We start from the raw sequence: 24,586 nt of genomic DNA, 5'->3' as shown, positions 1-24,586 counted from the left end.
CCAATACTGAGGATTTCATTATCAGCTCCACCCAGGTTTGGAAATGACCCTAAATATGCTTGTTAGTGTATAAGAGACTGGGTGGATGTTGGACAAGGTTTCCTTGTGGAAGGGACTCAAAATAACGTTTAGGTAACAAGGGGGTAGAGTTGTAGGGGAGGGAGTATATCCTTCAGCGAAAATAACAAACAAGAGGGGCTGAAAATGGGAGATGAGATGGAAATTTTGTGAAACAAAGAAATCCACCATGCATGAAGCATAGGTCAGGAGGAGAGTGGTCCAAGATGAGGGGTGGGCAGGGGCTAGGGCTGGGTTGGCAACCTCTGCAATATTGACATTTGGGGCCAGAAAATTCTTTGATGTGGAGTTCTGTCCTGTGCCTTGTGGATGGTTAGCAGAACAATCACTATATGCCAACAATATGCCCCAGTGGGATGACCAAAAATGTCTCTAGATACTGCCAAAGGCCCCTTGGGGGAAAAACTTCTGAGATTGAGAACCACTGGGCTGCTGGGCCATTGCAGGGCCTTGCAGGTCACATAAGGAAGTATAGGAGATCACTGTGACCTGACGTGCAGTTTGAAGAAATCATTTCCTGCTGAATCCATGCAGGGAGACCAACTGGGAGGCCATGGCAAGAAGTCCACTGGAGGGAAAATGGAGGTTTTGACCAAGATAGTGGCAGTAGGATGGACAGAACCTGGTAGATTCAGGAGATATTAGGAAGTAGAATGCGAGTGGTATTCATAATCTTGCCAGGCATCTTTTTTCTGACCTTTTTCACTGTTCTATTTGACCCTACTCAAGGCCTGGGGAAGAACCAGCAGAGCAGGTCTTCTTGTTAATACCCATCTGATTGCAATTGGTTCCATCTTTTTTTCTGATTCAGGAGACCTCTTTGCTTATTACTTATTGTTTATCACTATAATTTCTAACTCTTTACTTCTTATGAAGGTTGACATTGGAACTGTCTGTGAAGGACATTGTTTGCATTTCCTTTTGAAGAGAAGCTCAGGCCACACAGGCCCATTTTGATTATCTACCTGTTTTTCCTGGAGGCAGGAAATTACTAGAAGCTTGTCAAAGCAGTTCCCATCCTTCCACTGATCCCCATTTTACAAGGAAACTCAGGGAGGAATCCCAAGTATAAAGGACCAAAAAAGTAGCATTGATGAGTCTACCACAATCTGAGCTTGCTGAAGTTAGCAGAATGGTCTTCTGGTTATCTCACAGAAAAATCAACAGTAGTCAGAATATATTTATTAACCTACTTAGTGGATTTCAGGAACAATCTCATCATGACCCCCCTCACACAGTATAAGGCCTTTTCCCTTAGTAAAAGGAAGAACCAAAGGTCATAGCTTCCCTGCAACTTCTATCCACTAATTAGAGAGACCCGTTACTAGGTGAGGCTGAACATAATTGGGCCATTACAAAATAAAAAATATACAATTTCATTTCTGTTGGTTTTCCTGTGAGTGAGACACAGATCATCAACGGATAGTCAAAGTGTAACAAGAATATTACTGACGGGTTTTCTAAATGTGAGATTCCAGCTCCAGGGATTCTATTAATATTGCTCACATTAAAGAACCTGAATGGACAGGTAGCCATTTGGGACCTGCTTCTGATCCAAAGCCATTCTAAATATCTAGTTTTACCATTGTGAGCCGTATTCAATGGCAGGCTCAGGAAATAATATTGACACTGAGAGGAAAACTCTCTTCTTTAGTAAAGACACCAAGATTTCCTTAAAGCCAACAATATTCCAGGAGCAATTTATTAAAAATCCTCCCCAAAAGATCTGTGGGTAAATATACATAGAGGCAAAGCCATGGTGCGCACTTCAACCTACAGCCGTATGCACACATCTGGATTAGGACATCGAAATCTGGTCTCAGGTCACTGGAGGACTTCTAGCTTCATGGAGACACCTTCTCTGGAGGTGAAGCTAGCTACAAATTCTATTGCAAACCCTCACATTCCCCACCCATTTCTCTTGTCTCCTGTGCAAAGGCAAGGCCCTAGTGCACTGAGCTTGATGCTGTTGTTGTTGCCAAATGTGGTCTAGTTTCCATCTTAAGAAAATTAATTTCATGTTTTCTACTTTCATATGAATGAGTCCATTGGAAATGACAAAATGAACAAAGCTTGAAGAAAATTAGAAAAGCAAGTAGGCAATGTGCTCTAGCTTACCTTGAAAGTGTTTGTGGTAGTAATGGCCATTTTTCATTTGTTGTGATAGTGGCTAAGATTAGGCTTCATCAGACACATGACTATCCCCAATTTTTTTTAAAAGGAAAGTTCTGTGTATTTAATAACACAACAACTCCCCAAGGTAGTGGAGTCCAAAATGCTGGAAAGTTAATATTTCAGTAGAGCCTGAAAAGCACAGCCTTGTTTTCCATGGAGAGGCAACGTGATGCTGAAGAAAGAACACAGAGCTGGGAGTCAGGCCCGTGAGTGTTGGACAGTTCCTCCTCCTGTGTGGCCTTGGGCATATAGGTCTCAACCCACCTCCTCCCATACATCTAAGGCCTTGTCAGGCATTAAAATTCTATGACTAAAAGAAAAAGGGGCACATATCCAGAGAAAACTATAATTCAAAAAGATGCATGCTATGTTCATAGCAGCACTATTCACAATAGCCAAGACGTGGAAACACCCTAAATGTCCATCGACAGATGAATGGATAAAGAAGATGTGGTATGTGTATACAATGGAATATTACTCAGCCATAAAAATGACTGAAATAATGCCATCTGCAGCAACATGGATGCAACTAGAGATTATCATACCAAGTGAAGTAAGTCAGAAAGAGAAAGACAAATACCATATGATATCACTTGTATGTGGAATCTAAAATATGACACAAATGAACCTATCTATGAAACAGAAACAGAATCACGGACATAGAGAACAGATTGGTGGTTGCCAAGGGGGAGGGGTTTGGGGGAGGGATGGAGTGGGAGGTTGGGGTCAGCAGATGTAAGCTTTTATATACAGAATGGATAAACAAGGTCCTACTGTATAGCGCAGAGAACTACATTCAATATCCTATGATAAACCATAATGGAAAAGAATACAAAAAAGAATGTGTATATATATATATATATATATATATATATATATGTATAACTGATTCGCTTTGCTGTACAGCAGTAATTAACACAACATTGTAAATCAACTATACTTCAATAAAAAAATAAAACAGAAACAAAATGAAAACAATCCACAAGATCACATGCTTTCTTTTAATCCTCCATGACTTCATATGACCATGAGAGGCAACAGAAAGACAAATTTCCTTGCTAAGAAAGGGGAGGTTGTCTTTTGGCGATTCATCCCTAATCTCTTTCTCAACTTGAGAGCTCCCTCTCCAGACTCACTGCATATTGGGATCCTTTACTGCCCAGGTCCAGGATCATTCTGAAAATAAAAATGTTCTTCTCGCACAGCTGGGCAGCAAGTGTTCAGAACAAGAGTGAAAGGCTAGACAAATCTCTCCATTGTCTAAATGTCAAGATTCTTGGTATCACCCATCTGTGAATCAGAGATTCAGAAAACAGAATCCCTGCTTTCTAAGACAAAGAAGCCTGAGGTCTGAGTGGTGCATTGTGCCACGTGCGGAGCCCATATTTTGAACCCAGCAAGCCAATACCCCTAAATTCAATAAGAAATAAACACTGAAAAACTCTGTAGGGTAACAGCATCAGTGCTCTGTGCTTAGCATCCCTTCCAGGTACTGAGAGGAAAGCACATTCAGTGCTCGTGGTAGTTAGTGCAGTGAAACAGCAGAAAATCTGGTGACAAAAATCCTTATGGCATAATGTTTAGTGGAAAAGTAGTATATACAACTTTGATCCAAATTATATTTAAACATAAATGTAAATTTTTTTTCTTTGTTTTCATCTTTTCCAAAATTCTTACAGTAAAATTTGATTAATTTTGTTGTAAACAATACAACCAATTCCATTTTGAAACTATAGAAATATTTAGCAAATCTACACGAGTTGAGAAGTCACCCCAGTTTTAACTTGTATTTTTCTCAAAATTTTATCCACGTATTGATGACTTCGGCTTGTTATGCCAAAAATTTACATGCTTTTTGCTAAGCACAGGAGAGGTGGATATTATGTTACAGCATTCAAATGCTCTCTTATTCTTTTGTGTGTGCGACCCTGTAGGGCAAGTTGGAAGATTAAGAATAGCAGCCGTAAAATTCCTACCATCCATCTCATAGCACTTGGCATTATATGAATATTTGCCTGCAGTGTTTTATTGTGCAATAACAAAAATGGGGGGTGGTGGCTTTAAAATAGCTAGTTTACAAACATTGTATCTTTACAGATAAAGCTGAATATGGTCAACTTTCCTGAATCAGTGGGGTGGTGCTAATGAAATTACAGTTAGAGAATCGATAAAAATAGACAGACCTTAAATACAAAAGACTATGCACTGTACAATTCTATTTATACGAAATTGTAGAAAAGGCAAAACTAGAGTGTCAGAAAGGAGCTCAGTTGTTGTTAGGGGGCTGGTGGTAGATTGAAGGGGTCTAATAGAAAGGGACACGAGAACACTTTAGGGTGAGGAGATGATGCCGTATCTTAATTATTGTGGTGACGTGATTCTGTACAAGCACTCATCAAACTACACTTTTAAAATTGGTCAATTTTAGTGCATGTAATGCCTTAATAATAATACCTTAATAACATAATACCTTAATAGGCATAAAAGAGGAGGAAATGGGCAAGATTTGCCTAGACCTATTCATTTGAGGCAACACCTAAAGTTCTAGAAAGGGGACAAATTACAGCATTTACCATACATGGTAAGTATCACTGGTCTATTAAGGACACACAGATTGGGTTCAACTGTCACCATGAGAAAGAAGTGGCAGTTCCTTGTATACAATTCAGGATGCACTTTGTACTAGTAGAAAGGAGAATCTGAAAATCTGGAAGGATCGAGGTAGTCCACTTTTCTCTTTTGGTTGCTTGATCATTCAAAAATCCAGGGCAAATCTTGCCATGGCTGATGAATACTGCCTAAGAGACTGTTAACTCCCATAGGGAGGTGAGTGTTTAATGGAAAGGCTTTATGCAAGGTGGACTATGTCTTCTTGATGCATGAAAGTACCTGTGTCACTAATGAAGGCTCTGAGACCAGGAGTCCAAGAGTAATTTGTTCAAATGAAATGAAGCCTGTTAGTCTTGCCAGTATTCTCCTGCTTCGTTGCTTAACACCAACCGGATGATGTAAGCTGTCCCTTTCTTGTTTACAGGGATGTTTCTAAAGAGGCAGTCAAACATTGCCTCAGTCTGGTTAGGAATAATGAGGCCACTGCCTGGGTCTTAATTATATCACCGGCAGAAGTCCAGTGCCAGAGGAGAGTAAAGATAAAGAGGAAAGCTATCCTCTTTTTAAGGATGTTCCAAAGCATTCAGAAACATGTGTCCTTAAAATAAAGATGATAAGATTCAGAAACACCCGTATGAACAGGAGTCTGAAATGCTGGGGTTTTGTTGGTAGTTCCACTTTTCCTTTAGAGAGCAAAGCTACCTGGTTGGAGAGGGAATGGAGCTCTAGTTAGCTGCTCCTTAATGGATTTCAGAAGCCTTAAGGTGACACGTGAAAGATCATTCCTAGGAATTTCTAGTCAATCTCCAGAGGAGACACAGAGCCACACACTCATTGGCATCTAAATTCTGCGAGTCCTCTTTTCCCACAAAGGAAGTTTCTCTACTTTGCTGTGTTCAGAACCTTTCTACACAGGAGAATTTATGTTCATCTTTATATTCTTTCCACTCTGTTACTACTTTAAAAAAACACAGAGTTCAGAGCCAGACATTATCACCATCATCATCAACATCATCATTATTATTGTTACTATTAATTTTAGATTACTGCTATTAAATAACTTAGGAAAAGTTTGCATATCAGTCTTGAACCTTAGATTTTGAACGAAGGGGGGATGGTTTGGGAAAACAATGTCTACCTGGAAATTTATTCTATAATGGCATAGAAATGTAAGCTGAAAAGATTTTTAGAGTTTATTTAGTGCAGCTCCCTTATTTTTAATATGAGGAAACGGAAACACCTTTACCCTTTTGAAGGTAAAGCAACTTGACCAAGGTCATGTAGTGTATCCAGTGCAATGTTTTTTGGATGTAAAGAACAGAAAACCTGACTTATATTATAAACTGACCTAAACAATGATCCAATTTATCTTACTAAAATGAAGGACATGTATAGGGCGGGAGTATTAGTTTTCTAGGGCTGCTGTAGCAAAACACCACGGACTGGGTGGCTTAAATAACATATGCTTATCTTCTCATAGTTCTAGAGGCTTCAAGGTGCCAGCAGGGGTGGTTTCTCCTGAGGCTTCTCTCTTTGGTTTATAAGTGGCCACCTTTTCTGTGTATATGCATCGTTGGTATCTTTTCCTCTTCTTTTAATGACACCAGTCCTATTGGATTGAGGCCCACCCATAGGCCCTGATTTAACTTCAGTTATCTCTTTGAAGACTCTATCTCCAAATAGAATCACATTGGCAGTTAGAGTTTCAACTTATGAACTTTGGGGACACAATTCAGTCCCTAACAGTGAATGCAGTTGGGCCTGGTGTTTTCTGTTTGGGGTGGTTATTAATTATTTATTCCATTTATTTGAGAGATACAGGCTTATTCAGATTGTCTATTTCTTCTTGTGTGAATCTGGGGAAAATGTATCTTTTAAGAAATTGGTCCATTTAATCTAGGTTATCAAATTTGTGGGCATAGAGTTGTTCATAGTACTCCTTTATTATAATTTTTACATCCATAGGATCTGTAGTGATGTCTTGTCTTTTGTTTCTAATATTTGTAATTTTTGAACTTCTTGAAGTTCTTTTATTCTTAGCCTGGCTAGAGGCTTATCCATTTTATTGATCTTTTCAAAGAAGCAGCTTTTGTGTTCATCGATTTTCTCTATTGAGATCCTCCCTTCAATTTTATTGATTTCTGCTCTAATGCTTATTATTTCTTTTCTCCTGCTTACTTTGATTTAATTTGCTTTTCTCCTTCTAGTTTCCTAAAGTAGAAACTTAGATTAGTGATTTTAGATCTTTCTTCTTTATATATATATCAGTAGATATATATATATATAATCAGTATATATAGAGAGAAATCAGTATATATACACATATATATATATAGAATCAGTATATAAATAAGTATATATATATATGTGTGTGCTTTTATTTCCTGACTTTCTATTTTGTTCAGTTGATCTATTTGTCTACTTGATGGCCATACTATACCATTTTAATAACTGTAGGCTTATAATGTCTTGAAATTATATAGTGCTAACTCTTCAACTTTGTCCTTTTTCATTTGTTTTTTTGCTATTCTAGGTTTTTTGAATTTTCATATGAATTTTAGAATCGGATTTTCAATTTCTACAAAAAAAGTCTGTTGGAATTTTGATTGGGATTTCATTGAATCTATAGATCAATTTGGGAAGAATTGATAATAATGTTGCATCTTCTGATCCATGTACATGGTAGACCTCTCCATGTATTTGGATCTTCTTAAATTTTGGCTCAGCAATGCTTTGTAGTCTTCAGCATATAGGTCTTTCACATCTTTTACCCCTAAGTATTTTGTGGGTTTTGATGCTATTGTAAATAGCTCAAGCCCCTCTCCTGTAAGTCAACCCATTGCACGTGCAAATGTTATCTAGCTCTTTTTGAGTCACTCTGTGGTGGGGCTCGGAGAAATGTCTAAAAAATTGCTGATACTCTTGCTACTACTATTGCTCTGAATAATAAATAATCTGCCCTTCCACTCTTACCCAAAAATCTTGTGTCTTCTACCAGCATTCATGAAATTTTGGCAGGCTTCTTGTTACCTTGCAAATAAGATAAAATCTCATACCCTTAAGTTTTTGATAGATACTCTAACCAATACCCTGTGTGTTGTGAGATTTTGCCAGTCTGGCTGGTGGGAATAGGCACTATTCCCAGTCCCACGTGTGCATAAGTAGCTGTTGACTCTAATTCTTTTGGGTGGTTCTTGGGTAGTTTCTCACGTGTATGTGTTGATCAGTACTGACCTAAATCCCTGAGGGAACCTCTTCACAGATCTCCTGAGTTGTCTCTCTTCTCTCTGGTACTCTATCCTGCTAACTCTAGTTGCCTTGGTCTTCCCTGACTCTCAGCTGTATCTTTCCAACTTGAAAAGTCTTCCAGGCTCAGCTTCGATCCCCTCTCTCTGTGCCCGGGTCTGGAAACTTTCTCCAAGCAGTATGCTGAGGAGATCATGGGATCACCTAGTTTGTTTCCCATCTCTCATTGGTCATTATCCTTCATTATCTAATGTCTGGTTCTTGAAAAATGTTGCTCTGTTTATTTTGTCTATTTTTTGTTTCAGGTGGGAGGATAAATTTGCTCCCTGTTACTCCACCTTGACCAGATGTGAAAGTCATATGAATTCTTCATGTAGTCATCTCAAAATCGATTTTCTGTCTTATTCACATTCTATTTACCTTTATATTTTGGTCATTTTCTTAGATACACAGTTTTTGGTTTTTATATAATTACATCTATTGTTCTCTTTTTCAGAATTACTTCCATTGATTTTAAACTTGGAAAATTGTTTCTACAATCCAATAAATCAGACTTTCACTTCTTTTTTTTCCTTATATTTATTTCATATTTAATTCTGGAATTAATTTTAGGGTAAGATGTGAGCCTCTAATTTCTTTTCTCACTAAACAGTTAATTTTACTAAAATAAGTTTTGCAGAATTTTTCTCTTCTCTCTTTTCCTCGTGATAGTTCCTGCATAATATTTTAAGTTTTTACATATTCTAGAATTTGTTTCATTATCACTTATTTTTTCTTTTGATCTGTACATTTTAATTATTGTAGCTTTACGTATAGTATATTCTAATATCTGAACAGGCAAGCTTTGTCTCAAGACTCCTCTTTTTAAAAAATATTATTATCATTTACTTATTTTGAACCTTAGAATTATTTTATCAAGACTTTGCTCTTTTCCTTTCTTCTCCCCAAACTTTCCAATGGCACTTTTGTTGGAATAAATAAATTGCTTTAGAAAATTTGATCTGTCTTTCAGGAATATAGTACATCATTTCTTTTTTTTTCTTTTTTTAAGTTTTCCTTTACATCTCTTGTTAAAGTGACAAATCAATTAAATAGTTATGATTTCTTTTCCTGTGAGTCCACATTTGATGACAATCACTTCTTTTGGAGAATGTGTCCCACTAGTGTTTAGAGACCTAGCATTGCTCTTCTCATAACTCTCTATCCTCATCCCTCTTTCTTATGCCTTCCCACATAGCAACACTGATGATATTCCCTATGATCCTGAGATATCTTCCTCCTCTTTACACTCTCCTTTTATAGATTCCTTTCTCTGTAGAGAACCCAAGAATTATTACTTAACCCAGAATATCTTTCCAGAGCATGCAGACCTTGCAGACCCAGCACCCCCTGCTCTGGATACACTGTGCAGTTACCTCTCCTTCTCATCTCTTCCATGTCCAGTAGTTCAAAGCTCTTCGATGCACTCACATCAGCCAAGCTGCAACAAATCATGCAGAAGAAATTGTTTTATCTGTTATCGTCCTATAAATATTTGCATTTTTAACAAGGAACTCTACTCTGAATACCCCCACTCTTCTCAAAATGACTAAACCTTAACGGAACCGTTTAACAGTGCTGCAGGTTCGTGGGGACAGTATTTGGGTACTGATATATTTCCATCACAACACTGATCTTTGTATCAGTTAAGGCCAATCAGGAGATGGAAACCACTTAGTAATTTGATTCGGAAAGTTTAATATACAGAATTATTAACTTTAACAGAGGATTGGAATAACAAGGGATTGGCTAGTAAGACGTGAAGAGAACTTTACAGAAGATAGTAATAGCAGATAAAAGGAGCAGAGAGATAACAGCACCCAAAGAAGAAGTGTGCCCCCTCCCCCTTTAGAAATTTTGGGTTTTAAAGAAAAACAAGAAATGCTCTTCCAGGAAAATTCTAAGCTTAGGGAAAGTCTTTAGAATACGCCTGGCCGATGGAACACGATGTGAGAGTTTGCTACATTATCCGTTTGACTCATTAACTTTGTGAATGGTTGTATCCTGTCATTAATTCATTCATTCATTCATTTCTTCCAAAAATATGTTTGGGTTCCTATCACGGGCCAGGCTCCGTTGCTGGCCTCGGGGGTAGTGTAGTGAATGATATATGGTCCTTATTATCCAGGAGCCGACAAGTTAGGGAAAGGAAATAGGGGCAGCTTGTGGGAGCAGCTTCGAGGGAAAGCGGGGCTGGGAAAGCTGGTGTCAAAGGCTGACCTCAGGGAGAAGCTGGCCCCGGGAGGGAGGCAGGAGCAGCCCGCGGAGCGCAAAGCTGCTGTTTTCTCGGTCTCCACCGCGCGGTCGGGCGCCTCGAGCGGGCGGGGCGGAGCTAGGTGGGAGGGAGGGGGTGGGGGCTGGAACCCTTCACACCTGCGACCCAAGGGAAGAAAGCGAGATTCTATTCGGTTTGCAATTGGAAGCCACTCAGGGGTTAATCAGAGCGAGATTTCAACCCCTCACGCGACCGTCCTCGCTTCCTCCTTTCTAGTGCGTTTAGTAGGCACGTTCCGGACGTTAGTCCAACACCATAAACCAACATGAAATACGGCAGCAGATACGGAAACAGCCGTGGGGAGGAAATGAAAGTGGACCGGGTCGGGTTGGGGGTCAGAGTGGGGCGGCGGACCAGGACAAGGGCGAGCTGGAAGAGGAGTCGGCCGAGAACGTATATTCACTGATTTTTATTATTATTATTGTTTTTTACTGGAGCAGATAGCACGTAAAGACAACCAATCAGTCCTCTTTCCAATCCATATTGTGAGCCTCCAGCCCGAGAACTCCCGGCTAAATGGCACCGCCCCGGAACCTTGTATCACCGGAACTAGATGCCGAAGTCCTTTGTGTTACAGCCGGACGCAACGCTCACGGAACACTTCCGGTTAGGAATCATGGCCGCGGCCGTTCGAGAGTCACGTGTGAGTGCGAGGAAAAAGCTGAAAAATTCACTAAAGAAGAAGGGGAAGATGAAAATGATATCCCCGGCTGCAGCATCGGAGCTGGAAGATAAGGACAAAGATGCTACCGATAATGAAGGTAACGTACTAGGGCTGAGTTTGGCTGCTCAGAGGAAAGGCCGGTATGAGTTTGCGGGAAGCAGGGGATGCGAATGCATTTGCCTCTAGCCGCTCGAATTTCGTCTCCTCAGGACGGCGAAGGGGCGACTTTGGCTCCTTGAGAAGGCTTGGGAAAGTGGTGTTCAGGGAAGGGTCCCTGTTGCGTGTTAAAGCTTCCAAGTTCTTTTATTAGACATTTTTATCGTCACTGTAATTAATTAAAACAGATGAAACTGCTCCTTCTTACAGCAGCAAAACGAAGCTTACAGTAGCAAGGGACGAAAGGAAGGGGGATATTTGGAATTACAAGAATGAGTTAGTTCTCATATGGAGCAAGGAGCAAAAGGCCGAAAGAGGAAGACGGATGGTATACTTGAATTTTCTTGTGCGGTAGGTGCGTGCATCTGTTGGGGAGTTAGAGATGAGATAGTAAATGAAAGAAGAGTAGGTGGTTAAAGTAGAATAAATAAAAGTAGCAGTTGATAACTCTCTCTCTCAGAGACGTTTGCTATTGAAAGGAAGGAAATATATTTTAAGGCTTTCAACCATGATGTGTCCATGCTTCTACTCTTTACCATCGTTCTTGGCACTAGTTTCTTAGGTTAAAGGGGTCGCAGACGACCCCTGACTTACTACTGCCAGTGATTGCTTCTTTTTACTGTCTAGAGCTTTGTAACAGCCAGACCTATTCTTTTATAATGTACCTCAGATCATGTCAGTTATCTGCTCAAGATGAGCAGTGGCTACCCATCTCAGAATAACATCCAAAGTCCTTAGCCTGTGTATGATCTAGTTCAGGCATCTCTCTCATCATCTGCCCCTCTGCTCTGCCCCTTACTAGCCACATTGATATCCTGTGGTTTGTTATACATGTTAAACATAACTCTCACATCATGGGTTCTGCACTTGCTGGTTTCACTGCCTAGAATACTTTTCAGATGCTTGCATGGCTCGCTCTCTCACTCACTCCTTCAGTCTCTGATTCAATGCCTTGTCTGCGAGACTTGTCCCTGACCGCCCTATCTAATGTACACCACTACTCTTCTCCGTGTCTCCCTGCCTTCACTTTTTGAGTTACTACCCTGCTTTATTTTCCTCAGCATTTCTCAAACCCTCTGACATATTGTGTATTTGCTGTGTGTCTCTCCCAGCTGGAATGTAAGTTCCATAAGAGGAGAGACTGCTCTGTACCCAGTGCCTGAGACAGTGCCTGCCGTGTTGTGGATCCTTCGCAGCTATTTAGTTAAATAAGTGAATAAACCTCGACTTCCAGGACTAAGAAGAAGAAACTGTCATATACTACTGCAGTCCCTAGGTAATTGGAATCCTTATCTCCTGCCAGAGGAGTTAAGGAAAACAGACTATTCATTGAGCAGGGATTGGAACACCTCCCTATATATATATATATATATTTTTTTGCTGTTCGCGGGCCTCTCACTGTTGTGGCCTCTCCCGTTGCGGAGCACAGGCTCCGGACGCACAGGCTCAGTGGCCATGGCTCACAGGCCCAGCCACTCCGCGGCATGTGGGATCTTCCCGGACCGGGACACGAACCCGTGTCCCCTGCATCGGCAGGCGGGCTCTCAACCACTGCGCCACCAAGGGAAGCCCTCCCAATATTTTTTGAACTCAATAGACTGGTTCCTGTGGGGTTGTCAGAGAAAGAAATACTACTGCATTTGGAGCAGAATATCAGTATTGCTTACAGATTTAGGTGGAAAGTAGATTTCTCTATTCAAGTACTGGATAATTTCAAGTTAGAGCTGTCCTGACTTCTCAGTGCATTATTGTAAATATGATTAGGTTCTAGGGTTCTCTTGCTATTATAGTTCAATTACATTTTGGGTTAAGAAGGCTTTTGGCTAATATAGAGACCTTATTATTCAATTCAGTTCAATGAACAATTGTGTTCTTCTGTATTCTGGTCACCCTCTGGGTGTTGAGGATACAAAGGATGAGTAAATTCCTGCCCTAGAATTAGTCTTCGGGAAGATAGATATTAAACACAGGACTGTAATACAATGTATTGAGTATTATTAAGAGCTCATTATAAAGGTTATAGTTACCATGATCCTGGTCCAGTTAAAAATGGTAAGGATGGAGACAGAGAAATCCATATCCTATAGAACCCAGCCTAGGCGTTGCTTCCTTCTATATTATACATATTACTTACAATGTACTGTATTATTATTTTATTTTAACGTATCTCTCTCCTTTTGGATATAAGTTCAAGTGCTGGAACGATGTCTTATGTATCTTTATTTTCATAGGGCCTTCCTTACACATTTTGGTACTAAGTACGTTTTCTTGCTGAATGAATATGGATAAGTAAGGTGTCATTTCATCGAAGCCTTAGTTTTCTAGGTCTGGGGGTGGAGAGGGCAGTTTTCTCAGACATAGGAAAAGCATATACAGTGGCATGCAGCTTCTTAAAACTCATGGCTGGTTAGGTTGAGATGAATTGTTGGCTGTGGCTCTAGCTCTTCAGAGGAGTCACTGAGACTAGGAACAGAGGATAAAGCCAGATTGTAAAGGACCTTGTTTGCCATATGAAGGAAATAGGATTCTCTATTTGTAGGCAGTACGGAGCACTTGAGACCTTTTAAGCAAGAGGGCGACACATCTTTATAAACATCACTGCTAACTGTATGGTGACTGCCATAGAGAGCCAGAACAATCAGGCAATTGCAAAACTCTTTCAGGGATTGCACTAGCAAAGTACAGGGAAGACAGAGAGAAGGTCCCCACTTGAAATGTGTTTCAGAAGGAAAGCATTCAATTTTCCAGATAACCAACTTCCAAATAAACTTGTAGCACCATAAATTTGGGGTGTACTATACTGTTAGAGGAATTAGGTAATAATAACAATAATATTAGCTTAGGTACTCTTCTAAGCTCCCTATGTATCACTTTAATTCTGACAACAACCGTGTGAGACAGGGTTATTATTATCCTCATTTTACTTATAAGAAACCGAGACACAGAGAGGTTTTATCTTGCTCCCCCAATGCACAAGCTGATAAACAAGTTGGTAAATGACACGACCATTACTGAAGTTTGCTCTAGAGCCTTTACTCTGACCCCTAACTCCGCTGATACGGTTGAGGAACCAGGAGGATAGAGATGATCAAAAAAAAAAAAAGCTCTCCGGAAAGTAAAAGAGCAAGGGCATAGAATCTTAAGAAAGATTGGGTATGAGGAAACCTTGGTGTTGAGACAGATTTTTCTTCCACTCAGGGAGGTTCCATCACTAAGGGGTGTTTTTGTGGTCAGATTTCTGTAGCATTCCTTCTGCTGTTTTTAACTGTGTAGACTTCATTCATTCCTCACTTATTCCAGCCTTCCTTCTTTTCTCCTAATATCCATGTATTATCTCTAGAAATGAATGATCACTTTTACTCAGTTGTATAAGAGGCACCTGTGTTTGTACTGCTTCTTTACTGTGACCTGCCTCAGTTTCCTCATCCCTAAAATGGAGGTGATAAGTGTCTCCTCAGGATTTTTGCAAAGGTTCAATGAGCTCATATATGTAAAGCATTTAATGTTTGGCACAAGGCACCTACTCATAAATATTTGGATTAATGATCATGACATTTTTTCTGATCTAACAAAACTGCTAGTCCCATCTCTTGACCACCCAATAAGCCTTCCAGCCCTTGATAACCGTGATGTTTATAAGCTGGAGCTTTCTCCAGAAAAAATATTAGAATTTCCTCTGGTAACCCTGCAAGGTAGCTGATGGCGTTTCTGTTTTACAGAAGCGGAGACAGAGGCTTGGAGATACTGTTTCCATTGTGCCTCCCAATGGAAAACTGTTCAGTCCATAGTTGCAGGATGTTGTCTCTTAATTCTGTCCTTCTTACTCCATAATCTAATCATTTAGTCATGTATTTGTGGTAAAATTCAGGATTAATAATAGTGATTTTGACAACTATGGGTTGTCTATGCTTAGTTGTTCCATAGATACCTCACACTTAATATTTGCAAGGCTGGACAGGAATAAAGACACAGACCTTCAAAAAATGTCATGAAGAACCTAGGGGTAAGACAGGAATAAAGACACAGACCTAGAGAACGGACTTGAGGATATGGCGAGGGGGAAGGGTGAGCTGTGACAAAGCGAGAGAGTGGCACTACCAAAGAGGCACTACTCTCACTACCAAACTAAGGTAGATAGCTAGTGGGAAGCAGCCGCATAGCACAGGGAGATGAGCTCGGTGCTTTGTGACCGCCTGGAGGGGTGGGATAGGAAGGGTGGGAGGGAGACGCAAGAGGGAGGAGATATGGGAACATATGTATATGTATAACTGATTCACTTTGTTATAAAGCAGAAACTAACACACCATTGTAAAGCAATTATACCCCAATAAAGATATTAAAATATATATATATATTTGCAAGGCTGAATTCATAATTTCATTTTCCCAAATACAGAAGCCAGTGAATGAGGAGGATGGACTATATCATTGTGAACTGGTGGTAGTCTGCATACCCAGCCTCCACGATCTGACGGCTGCTTACTCCTCAAGGCTCACACCTTGTCGCCCCCCAGCTCGCTAGTGTCACAGTTTCTGAACTCCTCGTTCCGTGAACACATTTGCTCTCCTCCCTCCTAGCCATGCTTATGCTGTCCTAGTAGCTGCTGTTTTTTCTTCACTTTCTCGTAACCAGCTTCTGTGTGTCCTTTAGATTTCTACTTAGTTGTCTCCCTCTGCTGTTTCTTTCAGGATTTAGAATGTGTCTCTTCAATAGACATAAATAATAAAGGGCCTTTTATTTAATAAATTCAGTAATGTAGGTCCTTTGGATGGGACGTTTTCCTTTGGTTTAACTCAGAATTTGCTATTTAATATAAGAAGTTGATTTTTTTCCTCTTGTGAAATCAGATATTTCTGGAAAAAAGTGAACCATGGAAACAGCTTTTCTAGTTCAGATATTTGTGTACATGTGGCCTTGGCAGAACTATTAAGTTATCAAAAATTTATAGAGAATGGATTCTGAGAGATCATAAAGGCAGACGATTGAAGCTGACTCAGACACATGAGGAATCAGCAAATTATAGACTTATTATTAAAGTGTACCAGCTCATTTTATCAGGAAGTTGAATTAGAGACTTATCTTTGAATTTTAATTGGTTCATAAAAATTGATAGAGATGTGCCTTATATCAACATTTGAAAGCAACTTCCTTTAGCAAGATGCTACTTAAATTCCATAGAAAACACACAGGTATAACCCATGTGTTGTTTTAACTTTATTTTTTATCTTCTGGCTTTAACTTCTTTCGACACATTGTTTAAGAAAGGTAGAAAATTGTGCATTTATGAATGTAAACCTCTTAAGTATTATTTGTCAGACTTTGCAGAAGTTTCCTAGTTCAGTGGGGAGAGACCTTGAAAGCTTTGGTTACAGCTGTGTCTCAGAACTTGGCATAAGAAACATGGTGTAGTACTCAATATCCATTTATTATAAATTGGAAAACTCTCTTAATGTGATTTTTACACTCTTTTCTCATGTACCAGGTATTTTTAGCTGAAGTTAAAAATTAACAGAAGTTGTATGTAATATAAACTTGAATGATAGCAAAATGATTCAGGCTGAAGTTTTGGTAAATTGTAATACTCTTCAGTAGGGTTTGAAATCTGGTCATAGTAAAATTGCGGATGATCACGAATCAGAGGTATTTGAAAGGTAAAATGCCGTAGTCAACATTCGAGTAACACATAAATGTCAAGCATTATAAAGGAGAGGATGCCACCCCTAAGTGAGTTAACCTGGAACTACTCAGATTTATTGAATTGATACCTTGTTGGAGGTTTAGATACAATGTATACTTGGCTCTTAAGTTTGTAGTCTAAATAAAAAACAAAGGTACACCTAGCCTTCCCAGTCAGTAAATCATGAAAAAAATGAGAACACTGGTGATGATATCACGTGTTATAAAGAAGAGTATGATAACCTCTACCTCTGAGTTATCATTGACCTACTCAGATTTATGGAATTTATGCACTGTTGGAGGTTTAGACACAATACCTACTTGCTTCTTAAACTAATAGTCTTTATTAAAAAAAAAAAAAAAAAGCTCTGTAGTCAGTGAATCAACCCAAGTGAAAAAAGCCTTGGTCCAGTGCCATGAAGTGATTGACCCCTCCCTCACAGACTGTGTCCATATGCCTATAAACTAGTAGAGAGGAATGGTAATTTCATTTTTTTCTGAATTATCTGGTTACATACTTGAAAAATGGCCATATACTTCTAACACAAGACTTGATAGCAATCGGTTTAGAAGATCCGAGGAGCTATCCCTTCATTTTTGATAAACTACAAAACAGTATTCAAGATGTAATAACCTAGCAGATAAATGGGCTTTTCATCAAACTGTAGCTTATAGCCTCCTTCATCGTTTAAGTTACTTAAATAGCAAAGGAGGAACATGCCTAAGAAATGAAGTATATCATAGTCCTACTTGAGTGGTTTAGCAATTTATAGGACAGACTCAGGAAACAGACTACTTCCAGGCTCTGTCTGCTCTGGCTTGCCCAGATAGCACACAGTAATCACATCCGATAGTTTGTCCTGTGGTAGAACTTTCATTTTATTTTTGGTTATTTTTATGGAAACCTGGGGTAACTTCCTTTTTTTTTTTTTAAGAGGTAAATGCTTTTTAAAAACGTTTTCAAGTATCAGTTTTGAATATTCTAAATTAAGTACTAATGGGCAGGAAAGATCACGTGACATGATCGATCGGAACAGATGATTTAAACCTGTAGTGGGGAGCAGTAGTTTTGTAGAGCTCTGCATAGCTAGGGGCGGAATGAGAATGGGCGCAAGCAGTGGCTGTTCTGTTACCTGTGGCCTAGCGAGAAATTCCTTTTTAATTCAAGCTTTATTAAGCTATTTTGTGAATACTTTCTGCATTAGTTCAGTACACATTAGTCTGAGCTGAATCTTTGATTCAAAGCTTTGTAGTGCCTTAGAAATCAACAGCCCTATCATCCTACCTTATTAACTTCGTGACTTTGGCCATTTTTTTAAGCTTGAGAACCGTTCCCTTTGTAAATAGAATAATAGCAACTCAGAGAGTATTGTGAGGATTAAATGATAACGCATAAAAAGTGTTTTAAATAGCACCTAGCCCTAAACACATGTTTTAGAGTGCTCGGAAAGGCGTAGGATGGAGACACCGACCACTTCTGAAATAGAGTCAAAGGTGGCTTCTCACCGTGAACGCCTGGCGCATGGGTTATAGACGATAGCCAAGACGGTGGGTAGAATTATACTGGAAGGAAAATTTATTCCCCCTTCCCCGCAGTTTTTTGGCATCCTTTTTAAAGCTTTTGGGATTCCCCCCTGCTCTGGCTCCCAGGTTCTTAGTACCTTTGTCTGTCTTCTGGTTACTGTCATCTCTTTAGTGCCTACTATGTGCCAGCGCTGTGCTAAGTGCTTTTCATGTGTTATTTAATCATCATAACAACCCAGTGAGGTAGGTACTGTTTTTATTCCCATTTTACAGAGACACAGGGATTAGGTTGCCTGCCCAAGATTATCCTGGTAGGAAGTAATGGAAACAGGACATAGCGCCAAGTCTGCCTAATTTTATAATCTGAGCTCTTAAACCCTGTGCTGTAACTGATCATCTAAAACTTCCCATTCAGCACCTCACATGTCCTGTAGATTCCAGCCACCAGTTATTTCTTCTTTGTTCCTCTCTTCTCCACAGCCACGTTGTTTGTGTCCTGTGTGTGGTGTGTAATTGACATGTAAACATTTACTATGGGCTAGGCATTCTTCAAGAACTTTGTATATATTAACTCATTTAATTATCACAAAACCCGATGAAGTAGATACTATTTTATTGCCATTTGTACAGACAAGGAAATTAAGGTTGAGAACATAAAAACCTTCAGAAAAGTTACATAGATTTCTGTCTGGAGATACGATTGAATCAGGCAGCCTGAGTTCTGTGTCTTTACTCTTTAGCCACTGCTAGCTGATCTCAGTCAAATTTTTATGAGAGTTCTGTTTGATTTAGAGTAAATTCTAAAGGTGTGAAGTAATATCAAGGTTAACCAATAGCCTTAATGCTCCCAGATGATATTTGTATTTTAAAAGAACAACCTTCTTAATCCAATAGAGAAACTTTTTTAAAAGTAAGGACTTGAGGTAGGTGGTAAGAGAAAAAAGCACTAGCAGTTTGGCCACTTACTGGAAGTACACACCTATAGTGCAGAACTTGGGGCTTGATGTATATTTTATTTCTTGTATGATAAATCAGGCCAGCTTATTTATGTAAAGCAACCAGCTTTTCATACCCAATTCTTACCGTCCAATCCCCAAATCTCCAGTTTCAGCCAGTGTGAACTTCTTGTTATTTTATAAATATCTTACCTTCTTCAACATACCCATGCTTTTGGACATGCTGGTTTCTTCTGCCTGGAATGTCAATAATAATGATGATTACAGTAATAGTTTTAATTTTAATACAGAGCATTGACTCAAATCTAGGATGTTTTTGGTTCTAGATTCAGTGATCTTGCCCCCTGCCTCTTTCAGTTGGCCTCATTGTAGAAACTTATTTCTTTGGCCTTTTTCCTTCTCTTGTCATTCAAACTCTTGCTTTACTTTTAAGAAACAACTTGAAATCATCTTTGTAAAAGATACCCCTAAACAATCACCCTTTTCTTCATTGTTTTTCTTTTAGAAGAACACTTACAAATTTTACAGATTGTAAAACCAAATTTTACAATCGGTTTTAACTAATTTATATATCCTACTAAACATCTGGCTTCTTCGAGGAGAATTTGATTTTTCATTTTCGCCTTCCTTCGTCTTCATTCACGATTCTTGGTAAATATTGAAGGACTGCGAGTCTTCTTTAAAAACTTTATCCCAGTCTTCTTTAAAAACTTTATCCCAAAGGCTAAGGTAAGTAGCTCACTTTTCTGCCAGCAGCTAACCATATATCTGGGATCAGGGACAGATGGCAAGTTTGAAAGGCTGGTGGAAGTTTGGGGAAAAGGCAGCAAGAGATGGAGAAATGCCTGTGTCTACCTCATTATCTCAGAGGTCTAACCCTGCCCTGTCCAATATGATAGCCACTAGTCACTTTAAATTTGAAATAACTAAAATTAAATAAAGTTAAAAATTCAGTGACTCAGCTGTACTAGCCACATTTGAAGTACCCAGTAGGCTCTTGTGGCTGGTGGCTAGTGGGCAGCTCTGATAATAGAACATTTCCATGAATGCAGAAAGTTCTGTTGGAACCTTGAGTTATTACTTCCAATAAGCATTCTTTGTAGCCCTTCCTATTCCAGATTTTTAAAATAGAATGCAGAATTAGAGTTAATGTTTAAAATAACACACACGACTTCAAAGGAATTTTTTGCTTATCTACATCCACTTAACTTCTTTTAAATATCAGTTCATGGTCAATTCAAAAAATCTCATCCTCATAGGCTACAGTAAATTTTTAAGGACCAGTTCTATTTTCTGATTTGCATAGTGATTATTTTTGGTATCCTAGAAGTAAATCCTGTTTTTTAGTATGCTGGAAGACCTCATTACAGTGGCATTTTAAATTTATAAAAAATATCATCATTTCCATCGGCAGTGAATGCGTGACTAAAAACTTCTGAGCTGGAGCTTCTTAAAAAAATAATAAAATAAAAATTATGACTTCAGTAAATTATTTTGGGATTTTTTTTTTAATTGGTGGGGTAAGTGCAGGTGATATGAAATGGTGTTATAAAACGTCATGGATTTATTGTGTCCATCACATGCATGTTGTGGTAGTCAGGCTGGATAAGAAACACACCAAAGAAAAATAGCCAGGGTTTAGAAATGGAGAAATTGGAGTGGCTTATACAACCGTAAAGCCTTTGGCTGCCTTTACAGTGTAGGTGAAACTGAAATTCGCTGCAATTTGTGTGTGAATTCATCAGGACAAAACACTAGATGTCAGTGTTGTAGTTTTGACATTTTACCAGGAGCTAGTAAAGACTTCTGCTTTTAATCACTCAGAGATTCTTCATTGACACAAACTTTTAAGCTGTTGTGCCTCTTTACATTTGGATAAATGCTTACTTAGAAGAAGTACTTTTCAAAGAATTGTTTATTTTGTTATTCGTGCCTGTCTAGTGCTGCTGACTGAGGAATAAACATATGCGATATTAACATATATGTTTTTCAGCTAAATATGTTCTCCAAACTTTGTTTCTCAACCCACTTCCCAGGGAACACTGATCCTAGGAGATGCTTCTGGGGGAAAAATAATGTGACTCTGGAATCTGGTATATAGCAGAAACTCAGATTTTCATTGAATGATAGTGCTTTCAGCTTTTGTTTGGCAAAATTTAGATACTTTTTCTTATATTGCAGGCAGTAAGATTTCTTATATCACCTTAGATTTGCATGAAGCCCAAAGATACTTCATTTTTTACTCCTGTGCTTGAGGCTCATTTTTATATGTGTATAAAATGTTTTGTTTTATATATTTTTATTTGCTTTTTTCTAATATATTACAAGTTTAGTTTCAATATGTTAAATGTTTAGTTTTCCATCCTTTTATTTCATGAATTCTCAACAATTAAAAAATAAAGGTATTGGGGCTTCCCTGGTGGTGCAGTTGTTGAGAGTCCGCCTGCCGATGAGAGGACACGGGTTCGTGCCCCGGTCTGGGAAGATCCCACATGCCACGGAGCGGCTGGGCCCGTGAGCCATGGCCGCTGAGCCTGCGCGTCCGGAGCCTGTGCTCCGCAACGGGAGAGGCCACAACAGTGAGAGGCCTGTGGGGGAAAAAAAAAAAAAAAGGTTTATGCAAAAGTAATACCAAAAAGTAAATATGATGATGACTAGCTAAAAGTCAGGTCTTTTCAGCAGTTCTCTTAATTCATGGCTTAAAGTCAAGAGTTTAGGGAGGATCACTCAGAATTGAAGAGCTGATTACACATTCAGTTCCTTTCACTTTGATCGTAGCCATAAGCTGATATAAAACTACTTTTGAAGTATTTCCTAATAGTTCCATAGGTTTCTGAAGAGCAAAGCAGAAGCTCTTCAGAAGGCTCTGGATCATATAGTTACCCGCACACTGTGCTGGCGCTTGTGTTCTTGTTGTTTAAGTACAGCGAGCTTCAGAATTTGAGACAGGCTGCAAAACTTAAAAGTACCCAGAGCTTCTTGGCAAGTTGATTTTTGAGTAAGGTCACCAACTGGATTGTTGTTTAGGCCACTCCTCTGATCCCAGCCGTTTGAATCTTACATGATGACATAGTTTGCTGGTAACCTGTATATGCTTGTTTTGGTGGTTCCGCATGAGAAAATTCAACAGTATACGAATTTGTATCCTCAACCCAGAACTTGATATTTTCACTCAGTCACCCAGCAGTGCAGTCAAACCCTGGGCACGTATCACTTCATTAGATTATTTTTCAGAAATGTTGAAACACCCCAATTGATTAATGTCATATGCAGCTTCTATAAAAGGAAGTTGGTTTTTAGATTTTTCTGCACACAAATTCAGAATTTTAAACATCTGGGCCAAAGCCCTCAGAGAACCTAATCTGACTTCTCTGTGCCATGGGATCACTATACCATCTTCTTGACAGATTAAAGTTTTTGTTGTTATTTGTTTTTAAAGTAACCTTCATTAGTCATCTCAAGTAGTTTAATGACTCAAAGCCTGGGGATTTGAACACACTCTGCACTGGCACCATGTCAGCGTCTGTCACCACCTTGATGACAAGACGTGGTGGGGCTGTTGGATTTTTTTCTACTCCCTGGGTCCTGGGTGCTGAAGCCACTGCGGCCTCCCCGTCCACATGGCTGGGCCAGGTCTTTGGGGGAGGATGGCAGTAGGATGGAGGGTCCTGCCATTCTCCGCTATTTCTGCAGCTGTGGGACTCGGAAAAGTCTCCCCTTGCAAGAATGGAGACTGATGGAGAACCGTTAGCCTTAGGAAGGGCCCCCGGGGTCTTACCATGGCCTTGCCAAGGTCTGCCTCTGGTTTTAAAGTTTAATTTGTTTCTACTCTTAGGTTCTGTAGGAAGCTGTGGATCGGAAAAGGATCACTTTTCCTCTGGTGAAGAAGCAGTAGAAGCTGACAATGAGGATGAAGCTGAGCCCTGTGATGATGTCAGTGAAAATGCTGTAGAAGCTAGCGTTGGAACTAACGTGGGCTGGGCAGATGCCATGGCTAAAATCCTTAACAAGAAGACTCCTAAAAGTAAACCCGCCATTCTGGTCAAAAACAAGGAGCTGGAAAAGGAAAAAGAGAAGTTAAAGCAAGAGAGACTAGAGAAAAGAAAACAGGTGTGTCCTACCAGTTGTTCTGTAGATTAGGTTGTCTAGTCTAGTTCTTATCTGCACCAGATTGTTCCCTGCAGTGTTTGTCCAATTAACATTACAGTTTGTAACTTGCGTTTTACGTGAGGGTGCATAACCAAGGTTGTGTTCAGAAATCTAGTCTGAATCATTCTGTTGAGCATGTTCACTTTTGTTCATCTAAGCAAAGCAATAGAAATGTAAATGCCAAGGAAATTTATCCTTTTAAAATCAAGTAGTTATACATGTGACAGTGACTCCTGGGTTTGAAATCTTATTCAACTTAGCTGTCCAGATACTAACTTTATTAATTCTGAACTAATAGAATCATGTTAGTTACTTTTTGCTCAAAATCTGTTTTATGGTATAAATCTTTGATGATGTCATTGTCAGGGGTTGGTTGCAGTTCTGAAAACAAACTGTTTCACTGTTGGATAAACTTGAGTTCCTGGTACCTTTTGTTAAACCACTGGTGGAAGAAGTTAGACTAGTGCCGCCTACTAATGAAAGGGAAAGGCCAAAAGTTGGACTTAAGTTTGCTGTTGTGTATTACAGAGGAGATAGAGAAACAATAATAAGGTTTTATATCCCCTGATGAGGTATTTCTATGTCTAAAAATATTTGGTTACTGAAATAGGTATTTTTTAATGAGAGAAAAATAACTTTCTACAATCGTACTGACAATATAAAAGTACTCATTTCCAAGAGTTATGTTATAGGTAAAAATGAAAGAAAAATAGATTTCAATGGCATTTATTTCCTTTTAAGTTCACCATCCCCTTATCTTGTTTCAAGATGAATGTTTTCTTTGTTCCTAATACTGGTTGGCTCTCTATAAGAGGCTATATAAAGATGGAACTTTTCAAGTGTTGCTCTTAGAAACAACCTGCTCTTTTATTAATTCGATATTCTCATTGTACTTTATTTAAGATCAGTTTTATCTCTAAATCTTACTGATAGCTTTTCAACTGAAAATTTGAATCTTTGTTTTCTATCTGGCAAAAGCTAGAAGAGGCTTTAATCCTTAATTACCTGTAGTCCTCGTGTTCCAATGAGAGAACAGCA

General features: G+C 39.1%; 1 protein-coding gene and 1 long non-coding RNA gene across 3 annotated transcripts in view; one reads left to right on the top strand and one right to left on the bottom strand.

Annotated features, from left to right (window-relative positions):
* The window catches only part of LOC137220115 (uncharacterized), a 47,851-nt gene extending 37,355 nt beyond the window's left edge, over positions 1–10,496 (bottom strand). For both annotated transcript variants that reach the window (XR_010941475.1, XR_010941476.1), the window contains exons 1-2: positions 10,369–10,496; positions 9,525–9,589 (exon numbers count right to left, since the gene is read on the bottom strand). This is a non-coding gene — a long non-coding RNA (uncharacterized lncRNA). The remainder of the gene's footprint in view (positions 1–9,524; positions 9,590–10,368) is intronic.
* Positions 10,497–11,000: 504 nt separating this feature from the next.
* RRP15 (ribosomal RNA processing 15 homolog) overlaps positions 11,001–24,586 on the top strand; it is a 46,311-nt gene continuing 32,725 nt past the window's right edge. Inside the window, exons 1-2 of the mRNA XM_067729732.1 lie at positions 11,001–11,184; positions 23,235–23,509. Of these exons, the coding sequence (XP_067585833.1) occupies positions 11,040–11,184; positions 23,235–23,509 (420 nt within the window). The 5' untranslated portion in view covers positions 11,001–11,039. The remainder of the gene's footprint in view (positions 11,185–23,234; positions 23,510–24,586) is intronic.

The sequence above is a fragment of the Pseudorca crassidens genome, chromosome 2, assembly GCF_039906515.1.
Source record: "Pseudorca crassidens isolate mPseCra1 chromosome 2, mPseCra1.hap1, whole genome shotgun sequence".
NCBI classification, from domain to species: Eukaryota; Metazoa; Chordata; class Mammalia; order Artiodactyla; family Delphinidae; genus Pseudorca; species Pseudorca crassidens.
Note: the sequence above shows the minus strand (reverse complement) of the source record. Positions and strands in the feature narration are given on the sequence as shown.